This window comes from Castor canadensis, chromosome 11 (assembly GCF_047511655.1).
Source record: "Castor canadensis chromosome 11, mCasCan1.hap1v2, whole genome shotgun sequence".
Classification (NCBI taxonomy): domain Eukaryota; kingdom Metazoa; phylum Chordata; class Mammalia; order Rodentia; family Castoridae; genus Castor; species Castor canadensis.
Genome location: NC_133396.1, coordinates 48663782 through 48685901, shown reverse-complemented (window position 1 = coordinate 48685901; position 22120 = coordinate 48663782). Strand labels below are relative to the sequence as shown.

Sequence of the window (22120 nt, the reverse complement as noted above, 5' to 3'; positions counted from 1 at the left end):
AGTAACTTCCATTGGAACAACTATACTGTAGATAATACAATTTCTAAATAAAATATGAAATGATAATGATAAAATCAACCCTCTTAAAATGAGTATAACAGAATCCCAAGTCAATATAATATATAACTCATAATGTCAAAGATACAATCCCAAAATACTCAGCATAAGAAGAAGGAGAAAAATGTTCATTCTCCAGATAAAAAGAAATTAGAGTTCATGCTCTCCCCTGGAAAAAGAAAATTACAGAAGACTTAGTCAAAGAAAAGCAAAATAAATGGACTTCTGGTCAAGCCCCAAATACCAAATTATCAGAGTTGCAGATCCTTAGTAGTCAACTGCAATTTCTACATACTCTGTAGGTAATTTACATGGCTATAATTATAGGCAGGATGAAAATATGTGAAAGATGTAGGTTAAGTAAAAACTTCAGGAATTTATTATGGAAGTGATGGGCACACCAATAAGCATAGGATTTTACTACACTGAGAGATAATATGCTAATATATTCCATTTAACCACTGGATGGCACCTTAGTCATATGATGCAGTTCCTTATATACCTACCAATCAAGAGAAAGATGGTGGCTGTATAAATTTCTTACCAACATGGAGATGCCTTGTACAGATTAGTAATAGGACATGTTAAATCTAAGCCTGGTGCACATCCCCTTCTTCCAGGAGACCTTATCAGTACTGGTTCCATAGCACTGGACTATTTCAATCAGTTTCAAACCATATTGAGATCCCTGATCCATGTAAAATCAGTGGCTCCCTGTACTCCCTGACTCCCTTGATGAGGGACCTAGGAATAGAAAAGCATAGAGGAAAACTGAAGTTCATGTTCTATACTAAGCACCAATTTCAGGACCACATGCAGAAGAAGGCAATTTTCAAAATAAGAAAGCTTAGGATCATATAGAAATGTGACCAGAGAGAATGAGAAGGAACAGGCATCAGGACTGTGGATGCATTCCAATTCATTTTTGTTGGTTCATGAATGCATTCTGCCTGGGATGGTTAAGAATGCTAAGTGGGTCAAGGAAAGATCACTTCCAGTTTTAATTATTACATAAAGAAATAGTGGTATCCAAATGAACAGATAGCAGAAGGGAATGATTGGGGAGAAGATGGGTTTGTCATTAAATGTTTGGCTTGCAATGTATGTGAAAATGTCCATTAGGCTGTTGATTATATGCATTTGAATTTTAGAAATGAGGAGCCATCAGGGTATACAAAGTCATTAAAGTGAATGAGATAAGTCAGGATGTCTTATTAAAGTGACAGAACTTTCCTAAGTAATTAAATAAAAATGACTGCAGTGGTTACTTGACTCTTGTCTTGTGTTTATAAGAGATACTTTCAGAATTTTGTCATTAATATTATTGTTTGGCTGTAGGCTTCAAATAGATGCTTCATATTTTCTTAAAGAACATCATGGTAATACTTTTCTAGTCAAATGCATTACAAACAGTTATAATAACTCTGAAAATTCATTCAAAATTATTTAAAATATTCTACTAGACCTTGGAAACATCTTCCACATTTTGAACATGGTAAGTTCTAGGATTTGTTCTCAGCGAAGAACTGTGTACTATTGTACTTCAGGTTTTTCATCTATAAAATAAAGAACAGTACCTACATAACTTATGGCAAGCAAAGATGTCTTGAAAAATTGAATAAAATGCTAGGCATGAAGGTGTGTTTGAGAATTGAGAAGTACTATTTGCATACCAGGAATTGTTTCTATACTTAGTGGTATTTGTATATGCTTTGATCCACAGTATTTTTACAACTCTCATGCTATCATCCAATAGAGAAATTTGTGCCTGTAATAATTATTCTGAAAGATATCTTAATAGTGATATCCATAGCTTACAATGGGATGATTACATAATAATAACTAACATTGGCACAGCACTTTGCCATAAAAGACTGAATTCTTTGAATTTAGACTCTGAGCTTTTCTGTCTGTGCTCTTTGTCAGGACAGTGCTGGATATTTACCAGAACTAAATCCATAGTTGACAAAATCATACCATTTTACTTTAAGTGTCCTTATTTCCCTTGGTGACAACAAAATAGCTGTGGTATAACTTTTATGTCATAATGTTCTGATGAAATTTTGAGGAAGTTTTCAAATCAGACTAGTGGGCCTATTCAAATGAGTTAATAATCAATACTCAAAAGAATAAGTGAAAAAACAGAATATGCATGATTAAAGATAGGTAAAACATAGATGATAGACAGCCAGATTTAAACTTTATGTGAATATTGCAGGTTGATTCTAGTTTTCAATGCTTAAAGTTTCTGTAGGTGAGAGTGGTTGGTAAATCCCTGGATGTCACAAAGAGCATGTAAATTCTGTCATTGCAGTTAATATTGCAAATACTACATTGTATTATTATTACTATATCATAGTTTTCTGTTCATTATAGATTCTTTGAAGGCAAGTGTATTGAGTAGATATGGTTAAGATCCAAAGAGCTGTTTAACAAAAGCATTGGTTAAGAAAGGAATACTGGGAAGTAACAATTATCTGGAGTCCAGTACTTAGTTATTTTATCACTTTAGTTAGGGGACAATGTGCTGGCCTCAAACCACAATCTTCCTGACATCTGCCTCACCAGTTACTAGGATTACAGGTGTGAGCCACTGGCACCTGGCTTCTCATATCCCCTTGAATGTCATTCCATCCATGATCTCCTTGTTCTTGAGCAACTTAATCATCTTCCTTTTGTTGAAAAAAGTCCAAGCTTCCCTTAATATTCGGTTTCTCCACTGGCTATCTTTTGACAATGGCAATGTCCCTTTTTCCAATCATTGCTGAACTTCTCCAAAGAATTATTTTCATCTTTGATCTACACTTCCTGATTTCCCATTCATGATCTTCCCACCACATCCATCTACTACTCCCAGCACTGCTACCAAAGGTCACCCTCAAAGAGGTGAAAACATGCTGCCTAGAGTGACCCCGTACTCAGTCAATGTGGCAATGCTCACTCACATTTCAACATAAGACTCAATCTCCATCTTCTCATTAAGAAGTTAAGGACATTTCTGAACTTATAAGAAAAAAAGACAAACATCAAAGAAATATATATAATTTATATAAAAATAAATTATAGCACTATATTTTAAACATATGCACAATTTTACTAGTGATTAATTTCAAATTAAGGGACACTGTTATAACATTTGGCTTAACATGTTGGCAAAGATACAAGTAATTGGTAATTGGAATTATCAATTTGTTCAGACTTTTCTGGGTGCCAGTCTAGCTAAATGTTTTCAAGTTCCTTGAAAGAGTTCACATCATTTGACCCAGGACTCATGGGCCTCTGTCTTCATCAATTAGAAGAGTGTACACAGATTAATGTACAAGGATGCTTGTTGTATATACCATCAAACCCAGATTATTTGAATCAACAACGGTTCACTAATAGGAGGCTATTAAATCCATTTCAATCCATCTATTTAAAAGCATAGTTATGCAACCATTGAAAAAGATAACAAGGATCCATATTTAATGTCATGGAAAGATGTCCACCTACGCTATTAAGTTAACTAATATTATTAAGTTTACAAAGCTTTGCATATGTAAAAATTCTGTTTTTGTAAGTATTTAATGAATAAAAACATTTTAACAATTACATGCTAAATGTTCTTAGATAATCTCTGAATAGTGAACCTGTGGATGATTTTTATTTTATTCTCTGTACTTTCTAACATTTTGATGAGTATACATTTTTCTTGCATTACAAAAACCGCTTTGTAAAAAAGTATCTTCCTTTTTTTCAAAGGAAGGGAACTGGTTTCAGGTTTAAGTCAGAGGTAACAAAGAGTTCCATTCAGTCAGAGAGATTTTCCAACATAATCCAAACGTTGTTCTACTAATTAACTGTATTATCCTTATTTGTTTTTGTAGGGAGTCCAGTGTGAAAATATTTTCTTATCTCTATAGTTTTTCTAGACAATGCTTGCCTCATTGAAATTATGTTTTAAATATGTTTTCTTTTCATTGGTTTTAGCCTTAAAATTGATATCCAGCAACTCTCTCAATTTTTACCAGCTGCTATGGAAAAATTAAGTTTGCTAAAGAAACAAAAATTAAATTTATATTTTCATCTACTTAGTTTTTCCCATCACACTGATACTCTTTTTCTATCTCTTCTAACTCTTCATTGTGCATCCCACCTCTTCACCTTAACTACACTTCCTCCTTGAAATGATGTTTTATTCTTGATAAGCAACGATTACAGATATAGCTTGCCCATAGGTCTAAATCCCAGCTGTGCCATTCAATAGCATGTGACTTTGGGCAAGTTACTCTGCCTCTCTGAGGTTCAATTTTCTAATCTACAATTGGAAATCTAAATAACTCATAAGGTAAGTATCAAAAGGGCTACTAGAGGCCAGTCATTTAGCATAGTGCCTTGCTAGTGACAATCTGTGATGGAAGTGATAGATGTCATTATTTTTACTGTACTTTCTCTGATGATTGAGAATGTGACCCCATTTCTTTATGCTCACGTGTATCCTAATACCTTTTAGAAGCAATAAGGGGAGCCATGACATTGGTGAAAGCCAGAGGAAGGGAGTATCACTTGGGAGCTAACCTGCTGATGAGTACCCTCCATAGAGCACCCTGAACATCAGGATTCCTAAGGCTGTAGATGAGTAGGTTCAGCATGGGGCTGATGACAGTGTTGAAGATGCCAATGCCCTTGTCTTTGTCTGAGGCCTCCACTGAACCCAGCCTCATGTAGTTGAAGACTCCTGTTCCATAGAAGATGCCTACCACAGTGAGGTGGGAGGTACATGTGGAGAAGGCCTTTTTCCTGCCCTCAGCAGAATGGATTCTCAGCACAGCAGCTACCACATGAGCATAGGACACAGTGATAAGGACTAAGGGGGCCACACCCATGAATGCTGCTGCTACACAGAGCAGCTGCTCATTTAGTTGTGTGCTGGAGCAAGAGAGCTGGAAGAGCTGGGGAAGGTCACAGTAGAAGTGATTGATCACATTGGGGCCACAGAATTTAAGAGTAGATATGGCAATAGTTTGTGTCAATGCGTTACTGAAGGAAAAAACACATGACATGCCCACCAAGGCTTTCTGGATTCCCCAACCCATGTGGGTGCTATATGTGAGGGGTTGGCAGATGGCCAGATAGCGGTCATAAGCCATGACAGTCAGCAGGAAGTAATCTGTCCCAGCCAGAAGATGGAAGAAGAAGAGCTGTGAAAGGCAGGCCCTATAGGGAATGCTTTTGTCTTTAGATATGAAATGCTGCAACATGGCAGGGACAGTGACACTGATACATCCAACATCCAGTAGAGATAAGTTTCCCAGGAAGAAGTACATGGGAGTGTGGAGTTTAGGTTCAATAAAAATGGCAGCCACAATGCTGAAATTGCCACCAATGGTAGCTTCATAAGCAAGAAGAAAGATGACAAAGATGATGGACTGAAGAACTGGAGTCTTGGTTAGACCCAACAGGACAAAGTTTGTCACAAATGAATCATTTCCTAAGGCTCCGATATCCATGGTTCTTTTTCAACAGCACTGGACTAAACAAAGTTCGAAGGTAAAAAAGTTAATGACAGGAAAATGACATCTTGATGAAAAACATCAATGTAGCAATGTCCAACAGAGGCCAAGATGCAAAGGCACATAAAATTTAAGAAAACAGTTAAAGATGGAGACATATAGGAAAAGACATGATAACATGACTCGTGACTCTTAGTGGGCAAGAGTAGTGGCATTGGTCAGACTCCCACAACAATATATTAAAAAGCAGACAAATGTGACATTGGAAGATAGAGGGAAAGACTATTTTCCCAAGGCCAAAGTTCCAGGAAGGAAATTACAGGTCTGCAGATAATGGCATGGACATACTTTTTGGTACGCAAGATCCCACAGTGTGAAACTGAAGTGTAAGACAAGGGGGAGACATGGTCCCCCCAACTTGTACTCCATATGCATGTGTCATTGTCCTTGGTATCCTCAGAGTTTTGGTTCCAGAATTCTCAGATAACAAAATCTATAAGTATTCAGATCCCTTATTTAACATGGCATAGTATTTTCATACAAACTACACATACCCTAATAATACCTAATGCACTGTTAATGCTATGTAAATATTTCTATACTGTATTGTTTAGGGAATAGTGACAAGAAAAAATGTCTGTTCTTAATCAATACAGATGCAATTTTTCCTAAATATGTTCAGTCTTTTGTTGTCTGAATTTGGTGGAACTCACAGATAGAGAGCTGACTGTAAGTGATGGCAGTAGTGAGATAATCACAGTGGTGCATACTATTGAACTTTTAACTTATGAGTCTATGAGATATGATCAGGACTTTCCAGGGAAAGGTGAAGTGCAATGAAAAACAGTAAAACTAAATGAAGACACATCACTGAAGATATTTCCAACTCCAGGGCTGGTAAGAACTACACTTTTAGATTTTCTAAGTAGTAAGATTTTGTTGTACTTCTCCATTTAGATCTGGGGCAACTGGGCTCCAATGTACTGACATTTTGATGAGCACTGCAAGAATTTAAGTTTCAAGTTCCTAGATTGAGTGGCTATGCAGTTGAGTTGCATCACTGGATATTCATTGAAGCCTCTCACTGCTAGAGTCTTAAGCAAGCAGATACCCAGACCCTGAACAACCCTCAGCCTCCCATTCCAATGCCAAAAAGCATTTGCTCTTCAGTCTCCTTAGTCTAATTACATATCAGCTAACCTATGTAGTATCATGGGCCTACTGACCAGGTAGGACCAGAGCATGTTACAGAGCTGAAAATAGCCCATGCACGTGGACACTGGGATGATGCCTCTCCAGCCCCAAAGTGGTGACAATAATAAAATACACAGTGATCCACTTTAGTGAGGTGTAGACATTTAAGTCAGTCACATGGAGCCTGACTCACATAGAAAAGGCTGGAACTGTTGATACCCAAGGATAAAAGGCATAAACAAAGGAAGACATTTCCTGATGAACAATGTTCTCAGATTCACAAAGGGTCAACCACCATCAATGAGTCTGGACTTGTCTGCATGGACATGGCCAGTACCTCAAAGTCAGCCTCTCCAAAGCTGAACCACCTTCTCCCTTATTTGTCTGTTCCTGATTGAACATTTTGATAACAGTCTTACCATGCTCTCAGTTAGTGTGACTCAAAACCTTAGTCTTCACTGTCTCCTCCCTTCTTCTACCTTCTCACCGTCAGGCACCCCATTCCTACAACAGTCTTCTAGTGGAAGGAAGAAGACATTCTATGGCCCAAAAATAATATTTATTTGACCATGAAACAAAAGAGTCTTGTATTTGCACTCACCCAGTTAAGGGTCAGCACTTCTTGGGCAGAAGGGGCCAAGCATCCATCACAGAGGGGAAAGTATATAAAGGACAGAGAGGCAAACGGACAAACAACTTTCATATTGGGATTTTTTTCCTCCCCACTGCTATCCCCTGGGAGGCCTCAGAAATTAACACCTTCCAGGGGAACCAGAACCAGGTAAACACCTAACTCTGCCAAAGACATAACAATCTTTAAAATGTCTTGGATTTCTCAAGATATTTCCCAGTGTAATCTTCATGGATATGAGAAAATTCATTATTTAACAAATATTTATGAGCTCTTATTATTAACCAGAATGCTTGTTACCAGTGTGTTTAATTTAAAATAAAATTAACATGTATGAATTGTACATATTAATGGGGTTCGGTGTGATGTTTTCATGCACACACTGATAAAATTCAACCTACCTTTATCCACCCCCACACTCCCTTCTTAATTTCTAGTAATCACTATTCTACTTTGACTTTTGCTTTTTAGCTTTTACATATAGGAGAGAACATACAGTGCTTCTCTTTTTGTGTCTGGCATATTTCACTTAGCATAATATCCTCTAGTTTCTTTCATTTTTCTGCAAATAAGAAGATTTCTTCCTTTTCATGGACAAATTGTGTATATATCCCACATTTTCTGAAAGTTACAGTGTATCAAGTCACACAGTATTGGGGACAGGGTTGTTATGTGGGAATTCTGGTTTAGCCCAGGCCATCATCATTTTAAGAGAGGAAGGAATTGAAGAGTAGCATACTCACACACACACACACACACACACACACACACACACACACACACACACAATTGTTCTTCATAGTTACAAGAACTGGAGGTTGGAGTGTGTAGGCAACTGCATAACAACCGTTGTTTCTGGGATAAGGAACTTTGTCAAAATGGGGGCCACCAGCAGAGCTCAGGCACTGTTAGTCCGTTCTTCCACTGAGCTGCTGAACCAATTTCTTATTAAGCTACTAAAACATGGCAAGAAGTAATATTCAGAACTCTTCAACCTCCAAGCCAGATGCTTCTTCTCACCTTAATGAAGATGGGCATGTACTGTCCATTTATTGAGGAACTATTAAATTAGCTAAGTAATGTGATAGTTGAGAGGTGGCTAAAACCAGGCACCAGTGGCTCACCCCTGTAGAGTCCAGGCTATTTTAGAGGCAGAGATAGGTAGGATCACAGCCCTAGACCAGTTGAGGCAAAAAAGTGTGTGAGACGCCATCTCTACAGAAAAAAACTGGCTGTGGTGGTATGTGCCTGTCATTCCAGCTATAGCAGGAAGCATAAAATAGGGTAATCATGATCCAGGGTGGCCTGGATGAAAATGAGATCCTATCTCTAAAATAACTAAAGTAAAAAACAAAAAGAAAGGAAAGGAATGGAGGTGTGATTCAAATGGTAGCCCTCCTGCATCATAAGCATGAGGCCCTAAGTTCAAACCCCAGTACCTGTCCCCCACCCCAAAAAAGAGGTTACCTAAGAGAGACGTAGTCCCAGCTCACATGGACCTTACCATCCCTTGAAGAAGGCAGGTGTTATCCAAATAGTTATCACCAAACCACTGTGTCTGTGCATGCACACATATTTTATGCACATACATTTCAACACTTTATCCTGTTTACAAGAAAATAAACTGAAAGTTTATTTTCACTTTTTAAACACTCTTTATATTATGATCTTCATGTAACATATTATCCTTCAAAACATTATGACTTTCTAATGCACAATCATTTGCATGTGCGATAATTTACTTAATTATTGGATATTTAATCTCCTGTTTTTCACTATTATCTTTGCATCTCTGATTTTTTCCTATATTCCAAGTAGTTCCAACCCTTCTGTTGTGCATGGATCTTTCTTCATCCATTGATAATCTATAGTCTCAAGACTATTTTCCTACTACCTCATAACAAAAGTAAACATTACTTAAATGCTTAATTTAATGTAGGAGACAGGAGGCAAAGCATACATTCTCCAAATCCCTTCATTATATTCTTCATATTCTTCAGTTATTTTTTGCTTTAAAGGGAGTTTTGAGTATTTCCAAGTCTTGGTGGCTTGTTTGTTAATGGAAAGGTATTTTACTCAATTAACTATGGAGGGAAAGCAGAAGAGACATTCATGATGTAAACATGGCAAATTCAATGCCTACATGTAATAAAGATCAGCAAGTTGGAGGGAAACAAATTTCTTCAGTATATAGGGATGATTGACAAGGATGATGGCAATGATGGTAGTGATGGTGATTGTACCATATTTATTTATAGGTGATAGTGATAGAGATTTTAACCAACAGAATGGCCTTGCCTCAATGCCTACACATCAGGTATCAACAGAGCTGAAAGAGTCTACCATGTTTCTCTTTCTTATCATTGTTTATTTGACTAATAAAACAACTTATTTATTTCATTTTATTGTATTTCAAAAGTACAGCACAACTACAATATGCAATATGACAATATTGTATATACAGCAGTGCTATCAGCTAGGGAACCAAAATTATTTCACCTTAGATTCTAGACAAATGTGGCAGTGAAGGGGGTGGCCCACCAAGGCCAGCATGAAGAAAGTACAGAAGTGCCTTCTGTTATAGGACAAACCACAGTGACAATCCCAAATCCAATGAAAATGGGTGGAGGGTAAGAGAAAACTCACCTTCTAGAGCCATCAGTTCTAGCCCACCTCCTCTCTCACACTGGGTTCAAGGAAAAGAGAGTTTAATCCAATAGTTATTTTCCTTTAGATCACTTATTTCACTCAATACTATACTGCTGTGATACCTACAGATGTTCATCTATTTCTAAGACTATATAGCATTGCACAGTATAGATATAACATGATTTATCATTTCTTTTCCACTTGAAGACACTGCTTCTGTGAATACTCTTGCATATATCTCAGGCACATGTGCAAGAATTTTTCTAGAGTCTGGCTGCTCCATATTTTGGGTGACTCTGTGCTGCTGAGACCAGCTCTGTGTGAGTCAGTCTCTCTCCTGTTGTGATCTGCGCATGGCCTTAGGGTAGTAGGTAGAACTCAAGTCACCACAGAAGCCTGAAATGGACAGAATCTAAATAAAGTGTTGAACAGTAAGTCACAAATACAGGCCTTGGGGCAAGGGGCAAGATGGCATACTGTTGATATCCCTATAGCCCAGCAGTGATTAACTATCTTGAAAAAGGAAGACTGGAGGGACAGAGAAGGCAAGCACAGGGTCCCATAACCAGTGAGAAGCAAAGCCTTTTCTGAATCCACAAATACAAAAGCAACTAACCACAGGAAAAATGAGAAGAAAGACTCACTAGATGATAAGTCTTGCTTCCCAGCACACTTGGGAACTTGGAGCTCGCCTCTTCCTCTACTACATGATCTACTATCTTTACCATGAAACACCAGGGAATGCTGCACCACTGTGAAAGCAGGACCCACAGCTACCGCTACTCCATGGGTAAAAGAAGGCACATGCCAGCAGGTTTCCTTCCAGCAGTAGTGTCACTGAACTGCACTCCCTGATTTCTGTGCTGGTAATCAGACTCCAGAACCCTGCCACCTGCACACTTGGTTTTGCTGAGCTAGCAGCAGCTGCCATGGCTCCTAGTGATCAGTGCCAGCAAGCAGTCCCAGGGCTCCTGCTGCCTGCAGGCTTGGTTGCCCCTGTGCTGGCAGCAGCATCACTGGACTGTGCTCTTGGAGGACTGGGCCAAAAATTGGGCCCCATAACTCCTACTGCCTGCAGGGTTGATTCTCCTGAGCTGGTAGCAGCACCACTGGAATGTGCTCCTGGAAGCCCAGGCCAACATTAAGGACCCAGAACTTCTACCAACCACAGGCTTGTAGTTCCCCTGAGCTGGCAGCAGCTACTGTGTCTCCCGGGAGCCTGTGCTGCCAAGTACGCCCCAGGGCTCCTGCTACATGAAAGATTGGTTTCTTTGTGCCTGCAGCACTACTGCACTGCCTTTCTGGACCCCACACCTGGAAAGCAGGCCCAAGAAATCTCACTTCCGGCAGGTTTGGTTCTTCTGTGCCTGAAACAGTTGCCAAAAGCCAGCAAGTAGGCCTCAGTGCTCTCACTGCTTACATGCATAAGTTCCTTGTGCCTGCAGCAGCTGCCATGGTTCCTGGCAGCCCATGCACCAACACAAATAGGTCCCAGGGCCTCTACTACCTTGTGGGCACCAGACAATTGAAGCCCACCAGATTTGCTGCCTGATGGGTACCCTCAACATCCCACTCAGTGCCAGAAGTCCATCACTGCACACTTAAGGGGACCCCAGACTCCAGGCTTGGCTATTTGCTGACACCAGGATGCTTCTCTCCCCACAGAGAATGGGGCCCAGCACTCCCCACTGTCCCTGACAGCAAGTGAGCCCTTTCTCCTCTGTCAAAGTGCAAGAACACCAGATTCCTCACTGAGGGGAGGAAAGCTATAATCTGCTACTCTGCAGGTGACACCAGAAACCCATTTTACCACAAGGTACACAGAAGCCCAGCAGTTCACACTGTTCCTCCTTGCAGGAGAGCCACATCTCTCCTGTTCAAGATCTGGAATCCCATCTCCTCCACTGATGAAAACCTGCTACTCTGCTGGTGCTATGAGGCCTGCCCACTACAGTGCACAGAGACCCAGTGCTCCCCACTGTGAATGCAGGAGAGCACCCACACCCCATCAAAGAGTGAAAACTCCAGTCCCCTTGAGGGTGGAGAAAAGAACCCTTCAAGGAACAAAATATCCAGCATACCCCTCTCTGAGGATTACTGCCAGAGTTCTAAGGGAAAAAATTCAAAACCCCAACTACAGAGGCACAAGGGATTAAAGCCATAACAAAAACAAGTCTAGTTGTGTCAACCTCAATGCAGAATGAAAACACAAAACAACCACTTTCTGTCAAAACCCAACTCCACTACTGAGGTTCTTCATAGAGGACGAGCTTTCAAATAATGAATTCCAAAGCACAATATAAGAATGATTAATGACCTTAAAGAAGCACAAAAGTTATTTCACCTCAAAGAGAACATGAATAAACAATTAAATGAGCTCAAAGAGAATACAAACAAACAGATGAATGAAATTAAGAAGATAATCCAATACATGAAAGAGGAAATCAATAAAGATAAGGAAACCTTGAAAAATAATCAATCCAAAATAAATAACTCAATATCTTTTATAATATCACAATCAAAAGCTTGGCAAGCAGAGTAGAAAAAGTTGAAAATAGAGTCTAAGGAACAGAAGACAGTAGATGAATTAGACCAAAAGGTAAAAGACCATGAAAGCAGACTAAGAAAATACAAATGGAACATGCAAGATATCTGGGACACCATGAAAAGACAAAACCTATGAATCATGGGTGTAGAAGAAGAAGAGGAGATATAAACTAAAGGCACTGACAGCCTACAAAATAGTATAGTGGCTGAAAACTTCTATAACCTCAAGAAAGAGCCACCCAGGATCCCAATGCTGACAGAACAACAAACTAACAGGACCAAAAAAGAAACACCCCCAGATACATCATAATCAAAACACCCAGCACACAGAGCAAAGAAAGAATTCTAAAAGCTGCAAAAGCGAGAAGACAAGTCATACAAAGGCAAACCCTTTAGAAAAATAGCAGATTTCTCACCTAAAACTCTAAATTCAAGAAGGCCATGGAAAGACATAATTCAGGCCCTGAAAGAAAGCACCTGACCACCTCAACTAGTCCACCCAGCAAAATTATCATTCCTAATTAAAGGAAAAGTTAAAACCTTCCACAACAAGGAAAAACTAAAGGAATTTGCGACCACCAAGCCAGCACTACAGAAGATACTCAAAGGACTTCTACATATAGAAGAAGAGCTAGAGTGAGGCAGGAAGACTTAAAAAAGAATAAACCCTTTTGAGCAAGAAGACCAGTAAAAAAAGAATAGATAAAACTAAACAGTAAGGGAATAAAAATGACTGGAAACAACAGGCACCTTGCAACTTTAACAGTGAATGTAAATGGCCTCAGTGCCCCAATCAAAAGGCATAGAATAGAAAATTGGGTTAAAAAACAAGACCCAACCATATGTTGCTTAAAAGAGACTGAAAAAAATAAACACTGCTTAGAGTCAAAGGATGGAAAAAAGTTTTCCAAGCAAATGAATCCCATAAACTGGAAGGAGTAGCCATACTCATATCTGACAAAGTAAACTTCAGACTAAAATCATGCAGAAGAGACAATGATGATCACTTCATATTAATGAAAGGAACAATTCATCAAAAGGAAATATCAATCCTTAACATATATGTGCCAAATGAAGTGGCACCCATCTACATTAAAAAATCTCTAATAGCCCTAAAACCACAGATGGACACTAACACAGTGATAGTGGGAGACCTGAATACCCCACTGTCACCAATACAAAGGTCATCCACACAAAAGTTTAACAAACAAACTTCAGAGCTACTCTGCTACTCTGCTACTCTAGATATATGACGTCTAAAGAGTATTTCACCCCAAAACTAGGTAATACACATTGTTTTTGTGCAGTTTATGGAACTTGCTCCAATATAGATTATATTTTAGGACACAAAACAAGTTTCAATAAATTCAAGAAAATCAAAATAACCACCTGCTTCATATCAGATCAAAATGGAATAAAACTAGACCTCAACAACAATAGAAACCCCATAAAATATTCAAACACATGGAGACTGAAAAACACACTGCTGAAAAAAAATCTGGGTGACCAGAGTAATAAGGGAAGAAATGAAGAAGCTCTTAGAGTCCCCTGAAAATTAAAATCTAACCTACAAGAATCTGTTGGACACAGCAAAGTTCATGCTAAGGGGATAGATTATAGCTATAGGTATGTACATTAAAAAAACAGAGACGTATCAAGTAAACAGTCTAATTATTCACCTTAAGCTCCTAGAAAAACAAGAACAAACTAAACTCAAAGCCAGCAGACAGAGATAATAAAGATCAGGGCTGAGATCAATGAGATCGAACCAAACAAACTATACAGAGACTGAATGAAACAAAAAGGTTGTTGTTTGAAAAGATTAACAAGGTCGACAAACCCTTAGCCAACATGACAAAACAGAGGGAGAAGAAGACCCAAATTAATAAAATCAGAGATAAAAAGTGGGAAATAAAAACAAATACTGATGAAATCCAGAGAATCATTACAGAGCACTTTGAAAACATATTTAAGTAAACTAGAAAATCTAGATGAAATCAATGAAATCCTGGAAGCATATGTTAACCAAAATTGAACCAAGAAGATATTGACCATGTCAATAGTCCTATTACATGAAATGAAATTGAAACAGTAATAAAGAGTCTCCCTACAAAGAAGAGCCCAGGGCCTGATGGATTTACAGCCGAGTGTTATGAAACTTTTAAAGAACTAACACCAATACTCAAACATTTCCAGGAAACAGAAAGGGAAGGAACACTACCAGACTAATGACTATGAAGCCAGCATTACACTCATTCTGAAACTCAATAAAGATATAACCTGAAAAGAGAAGTATAGACCAATATCTTTATTGAATACACATGCAAAGATTCTCAACAAGATACTGGCAAACAGAATTCAACAACGTGTTAAAAGATCATACACAGTAATCAAGTCACTTTCAATCCAGGGAAACAAGGATGGTTCAACATATGTGAATCCACAAATGTAATACAGCATATGAACAGAAACAAGGACAAAAACTATAAGATCCTCTCAATAAATGCAGAGAAGGCCTTTGACAAAATCCAACATTCTTTCATGATAAAAACCCTTAATAAACTAAGAATAGAAGGAAAGTTCCTCAACACAATAGAGGTTATATATGAAAAACCTAGAGTCATTATCATACTAACTGGAAAACAACTGTAACTGCTCCCTGTAAAGTCAGGAATGAGACAGAGCTGTCCACTTTCTCCACTCCTATTCAATATAGTTTTAGGAGTCCTAGCCATAGCAGTAAGAAAAGAGCAAGAATTCAAAGAGATTCAAATAGGAAAGGAAGAAGTCAAACAATCACTATTTGTAGATGACATGATCCTATACCCAAGAGACCCCAAAACCTCTACCAGAAAACTATTAGAAATCATAAATTCTTTCAGCAAAGTGACAGGATACAAAATTAACATACCAAAGTCAATAGTTTTTCTATATACCAAAAATGCACAGAATGAGAAAGAAATAAGGGGAACAATTGCATTTATAGTAGCCTCAAAAACAATAAAGTACCTTGAAATAAATTTAGTGAAAGAAACCAAAGACTTTTTTAATGAAAACTATATACCACTACAAAGAGAAATTGAAGAAGACATCAGAAAATGGAAAAAAATTCTATGCTCATGGGATCAGTAGAATCAACACTTTGAAAATGGCCATGCTACCAAAAGCAATCCACATGTTCAATGCAAACCCTATCAAAATTCTAAACACTTTATGCACACAAAGAGAAATAATAATTGTGCAACACATATGGAAACAAAAAAGACCTTGCATAGCCAAAGGAATTCTGAGCTAAAAATCCAATGCTGGAGGTATCACAATACCTAACTTCAAACTATACTGCAGAGTCATCACAGTAAAAACAGCATGGTATTGGCAGGAAAACAGGAAGACCAGTGGATCAGAACAGAACATCCAGATATAAACCCATGCATATAGCCAACTGATCTTCAAAAACCGAGCACAAAACACATGATGGAGAAAAGATAGCTTCTTCAACAAATGCTGCTAGGAAAATTGGATATCCGCATGTGGAAGACTGAAATTAGGTCCCTGTCTTTCTCACTGTACCAAAATGAACTCAAAGTGGATCAAAGACTTGAATATAAGGCCTGAAACTCTGAAACAACTCCAAGAAGCAGTAGGAAATACACTGGACAGATAAGTATAGGGAAAAACTTCCTAAACAGAACTCAAAAGGCTCAGCATCTAAGAGTAACAATGAATAAGTGGGACTGCATAAAACTAAAGAGCTTCTGCACAGCCAAGAAAACAGTCACCAAACTCGAGAGACAACTCTCAGAATGGGAGAAAATGTTTGCCATCTACTAATATCCAGATCCACAGGCAACTCAAAAGAACTCATTCCCCATAGGATCAACTACCCAGTGAAGAAATGGGCACATGAAGAAACATGAATTCTCAAAGGAAGAGGTAACTAATGGTCAGTAAATACATGAAGAAGAGTTCAACTTCCCAGGTTATAAAAGAGATGCAAATGAAAGAAACACTTAGATTTCATTTTGCCCCAGTTAGAAAGGCCACAATCAAGGGCAATAACAACAACTAGTGCTCATGAGGATGTGGCAAAACAGGAACCCTTATAAACTGCTGGTGGGATTGCAAATAAGGACAACCACTAAGGAAAGCAGTATGGTGATTCCTCATAAAACTAGAGATAGAACTGCATAAGATCCAGTGATACCCACTCCTGGACATCTACCCAAAGAATATAAGAAAGGATGCCGTAGAGACACCTGTATCCCGAAGTTCATAGCAGCACTATTCACAATAGCCAAGCTTGGGAAACAACCCAGATGCCCTACAACTGATGAATGGGTGAACAAATTGTGGTATATATACACAATGTGGTATTACTCAGCCACAAGGAATAATGACATGTGGTTTGAAGGTAAATGGATACAAGTGGAAAGCATCATGGTAAGTGAAGGTAGCCAGGATTGTGGAAGATAGATTCAAAGATAAACATATACATAAAAACATAAAAACAAGTATGATCATATTCAAACTCAGAAGTAGAACATGTTCTTAACAGTGGAACTACTCTATGGAATTTGGGGAAAGAGAGAAATCAAAAGAGAATGACAGAGCATCAGTGACATCCCATAACATAAGATGGGAAGGTAGAAGATATAAGGATGTGTATTGAAAGCTGTTGAAAAATGGGGGTGGGGGGTGGGAAGGGGTTTGGGAGAACAATCGAATGACTTAAACAGCCCAAAGTAAAGTACATCCAGAGTGGGCATACATTGAGACACCCCTATGAATGTCAACTTAAATGTTAATAACAAAAACCAGGAGTGTAAAATAGGAACAGTGTGTGCATGTTGTTGGGGAGGGCAGTATTGTAGGGAGGGTGGAGGGAGAAGGAAGGAGAATAAGGTGATGGAATATGTTTGACGGACTTTATATACCCATATGAAACAGAACTAAAAAAACTCTTGCAATTGATTTGGGTGGGCCAGGGATGCTGAGGGAAAGAGACGTGGGGAAATGTAAATAATGTAAAATATAAGTCTGATCAGAGTTGTCACTATGCACTATGAATCCCCCACATATAATGAATACCCCAATAAAAATCTTATACTAAAATAAATAAAATTTTAAAAAGAATTTTTCTAAGGTCTCTACCTAGGAATGAAATTTGAGTAAATCACATTTAAAGAATGAAACCCAGATCATTTTCCAATGTTTCTGCACAGTTCTATGGTCTCACCAGCAGTCTGTAAGAGTTCTTGAGGCTCTATTTATCATCAAAATTCGATACCTCATTTCTTCTACTAGACCAACGCAGTAAGTGTAAATGGTATCCCCAATGGGATTTTAATATGCATTTGCAGAATACCAATAGGCCTCAGTTTTTTTTCTAAACTTCATTGGCCATTTTTGTTCCCTGTTCTTCAAGATGTCTGTTTATATCTTTTCCCTTTTCTACTGGGTTCCCAGTCATTTCTCATTGACTAAGAAGCTTTATAATGGATTTTGGATCAGAATAACTATATCTACCTAAATCTCTTTTAATTTGTGGCTTGTCTTTTCACTTAGAAAATAGTTAGCTTATGATAGTAGAGGCTGGTAGTGTTAGTATAGGCCAATTTATTAGTAGTTTGTAAAAAATTATCACTGCTCTGTGGATATCATTAAGGCATATTTAGGGGCTGTAGGAGGGGCTCAAGTGGTAAATTGCCTACCTAGCAAGCATGAAGCCCTAAGTTCAAGCCTCAGTACTACCAACAAAAAAAGATATATTGTTTCCTAAAAGATCATAAAGAATTGGGCTCATGCCCATAATTTCAGCTACTTCAGAGGAAGAGATTAGTGAGGCCCCCATCTTAATCAATAAGCCAGGTGCTATGGCACACATTTGTCATTCTAGCTACACAGGAAGCCATAAGTAGGGGGTCAGTGTTTGAAGCTGGGCCTGGACAAAAATGTGAGACTCTACCTAAAAATAGTTAAAGCAAAAAGGGCTGAAGACATGGCTCAAAAAGAACTCCAGTGTAACAAGCATGAGGCCCTGAGTTCAAAGACCATGTATCTCCATAAAACAAATAAACACAAAGAACTGGGCAGAGTCATACATTCCTATGATTTTAGCACTTGGAAGTCTAAGGCAGGAGAATTAGGAGGTCAAGACCAGTGTGGGCTACAAAGCAAGACTCCATCTAAAAAATTAGTAAAGTTATTTCATAGAATATCTTTTAAGGTTTACATGTTTGGTCTTCAACATAAATTTCCCATCCACCTTAATTGATTTTTGTGCAGTGATTGTGTGAGAAAGACATTTAGTGTCATTTTTTAACTCTGTGGATCCTGACTGTCCCAGAACTATTTACTGAAAAGCTTATACTTTTCCTATCACCCTTTAGGCCACCCATGCCATATGTCAAGTTTCCACATACCATTTCCAGGTCCTCTAGGTTTTGTTTTACTTCTCTAATTTTGTTCAAATATGACCAATCTTAATTATCATATGATGGACAGGAACAGCCAAGTAAGACAGATTGCTATACTGGGTGGTGGCCACTTTTAACCAGAACTTGAATCCAGAGCTGAGTATCAGGATTGCCAGGATAGGCAGGGCTCAGATATGGATCCAAAGCTCATCCCTTGCATGACAGATACCAGGCACCTGACAAGACTATGGCTAGAATCTAAAGGTAGATATGTAGCAACTTACCCTTTCTCAATTGGCTAACATCCTTTAGATGGAGGTACCCAGGACTACATCATGAAGCAGCTTCTGAAGAGAGCCAGCACCAACGTCATTCTTGAGGAAGAAAAAGAGTCATAGAGGTCAGATAATGGAAAAACTGATTTTTGAAGCAAGAGAAGAAAGAAACTCCTATGTAAATGTCATTAAAACCCTGTCTTGGAATTTGAATTTTAGTGGAATGCATCCTACATGTATAACATCAGGAAGTTGCTGAACTCCTTTGAGCCTCAGTTTCCTTCTCTGTAAAGTGGTATTGGTACTGAAGCTATACTAAAGAATTGCTGGGAAGATTAAATAAGAAAATGCACCAAACTGAATAAATATTCTTGATTTCCATTTTATTATGATGATTTGTTGATCTCCTAGCAAGTCCTTTATGCATGCTATTTTATTTAATTTTGAGATCAATCCTGGGTGGTTGGAAATATTCTGTTTTCACAAATGAAGAACTCAAGGCCCTGAGGAGTTTGCCAGCTGGTCCTAAGTTATATGTTTAAGGACTAGAAAAGTGAGTTTTCCTGTATACCATGCCACAGCTTTACACACCGTATCAGGCTGCCCTGGGAATGTGTGAAGGAAGAGCTGGGGTCCTGAGGTTTAGGGAATTACTATTTAAATGGAAATAGGGCACTGAGGGAGGGGTACACAACCTCTCCACATTCTCTGTTCATTAATCTCATGATTCAGACCCTGAACTTCTAGTGATTGGGCCTTGAAAATGAGAATGTGGGGTGATACCTTCACAGAAAACTTGGGTTCTCCTAACTCAACTCAGATTTTCTACTTTGTTTCCCAAATTGTTATAGATTCCCTTCCAATATTCAATCCCAATGGCTCCCACCAAGGTCCTAAGGGAGAAATCATTGAAACACTTAGGACTCTTTGGTAAAAGGAATTTGAACAAAGTTGGCTTCTTACATCTTAGAGTCTGACTGGTGCCAGGGATGTGGGAGAGCAAAACACTCGGTCTGGAAACTCCTGGCCTCAGCACTACGATTAGCCTCATGGATGACTTTGGAAAGATGAATAAACTCTCTGGTCTTCATTGTCCTCATGGGGTAAATGGGATAAATAACTGTCTAGGTGATTTTATGGAACGAATATATAAGGACTGGGAATAAGGAGTTGGGTATGTGACCTTTTTGAGAAAATAAAAAGCATTCCAAATTCAAAGAATCATTTTTGAGTTCATTAAAGATGGATTCTTTTTCAGTCTGTGTTTCTCCACACCCCACCACTTCCTATGAGGGCTAATTTCTGAGGTTCCCAGAGGATGACACTGCAGTGGATGGAGCACTTTGACAGGATGATCTCATCTCTCCTTCACTGTTGTTCCTTCCTTGCTCTTTGGGGCTAGAGTCTGACTGGGACCAGGGATGTGAGAGAGATGTGCCTCAACCTCTTTCTTCCTTTTACACAGAAATCTTGGTGGCCTTAGTATTTATAACAAAGTAAGTGCTCTCTGTGGATTCCTTGAGAAGGCATTTAAACTGGTTTGAAGTGAGTCAAACCTCAAACCTCGTATTTCACAGAGGAGTCAGTAGGGAGAGTCTTGCTTGAGGTAATGCACCAAGTGAGAGAAAGAGCTGGGACACTCCTATGCAGTGCACTTTGCCCACCATGGCAAAGTCCTTGTATAAAACTTGCCTTCTGCTTCTATTGGAAATAGGTGGCATTCAGAGAATCCATCCTTTCTACCTGAACCTGTTCGTCAGGAGAGCTGCCATTATCCTTCATCAGAGGGCCTGATTGAGGCTTCATCATAAGGTGCATTAAGGGTTTAGTTGCCACTTCAGGGGAAGTCATGAAAAGTCAAACAGAGCAGACTGAAGCACATGTTGGTCATCTGAAAGTGGTAATCTTGTCCCCTAGTCTAGTCTAATGTAATCTAGTCTCTTCTTCAGCTAAGGTCATCATCATGAACTTCTGTAAGACAGACATCTTGGATGCATAGACCTCTGCTCATCCTAGAATCTTGATAATGGTGATTAAATTGTATCTCTACAGATTAAGTGTCATCAGGTTTCTGTGTGAGGTGCACTATTCTTGCCTAGCTTTATTGATTCACAATAAAGCTAATTATTGTAAAATTTTTTGGATGTTTTTGGAGAAAAACTTATGCATATGAATGGATCATTTTAACTTCTTCTAATGAGTCCTCAGAAATACTCTAGCTAGACAAAGGGAGCTGAAATTCCTACAGAAGTGCATGTGTACCTTTTACTGAAACCTATACCTCCCTCAAACCATATCAGTCTCTCATGATCTTGCATAAATAACAGTTCATCCAGAAAACATTTCCCAACTCTGACAGCCAAATCTGATGTACCCCTTCCCTAAAATCTTGCTGATCTCATGTCCTTAGTTAGAAAGTTCATTCATTAATTTTTTCAGGAGTACTGAACACTTGCTGTATATGAACTATGATGACAGGCATGAGAATGCAAAGCTAAATTAGGCATAAATCTATCTACAAGTCACAGTGTAGAGGAAGTGAGCTCTACAGGGAAATACCATGCAATAGTTTCACAGAGATAGAGCTCTAAAGTATACAATTACAGAGCTCCTGAAGTTTAGTGAAAAGTACTTTGAAATGGGAAGGAACTAGAGGAACCTCTATAGAGAAGGAACATTTATTTGAGTCAAAGGATTTGAAAACTTAGAGTTAGTGAGAGGACATTCCAGTCCAAATAGTTTAAGAAAGATAGAGGTATCAATTCAAAAAGTGTGAAACCTTACAACTTGTGTTAACCTAGATTAGAAAGGGTCAATAGGAAATAGTCTAATTATGTATGGTATGTATGGCCTCCATCA

At 38.6% G+C, this 22120-nt stretch overlaps 1 protein-coding gene across 1 annotated transcript; it reads right to left on the bottom strand.

The window, feature by feature from the left end:
* Positions 1-4598: 4598 nt before the first annotated feature.
* LOC109680875 (putative olfactory receptor 3A4) lies at positions 4599-5546 on the bottom strand. The gene has a single exon (XM_020155525.1). It carries the CDS (start codon positions 5544-5546, stop codon positions 4599-4601), a length of 948 nt encoding a protein of 315 aa, XP_020011114.1.
* Positions 5547-22120: the final 16574 nt, after the last annotated feature.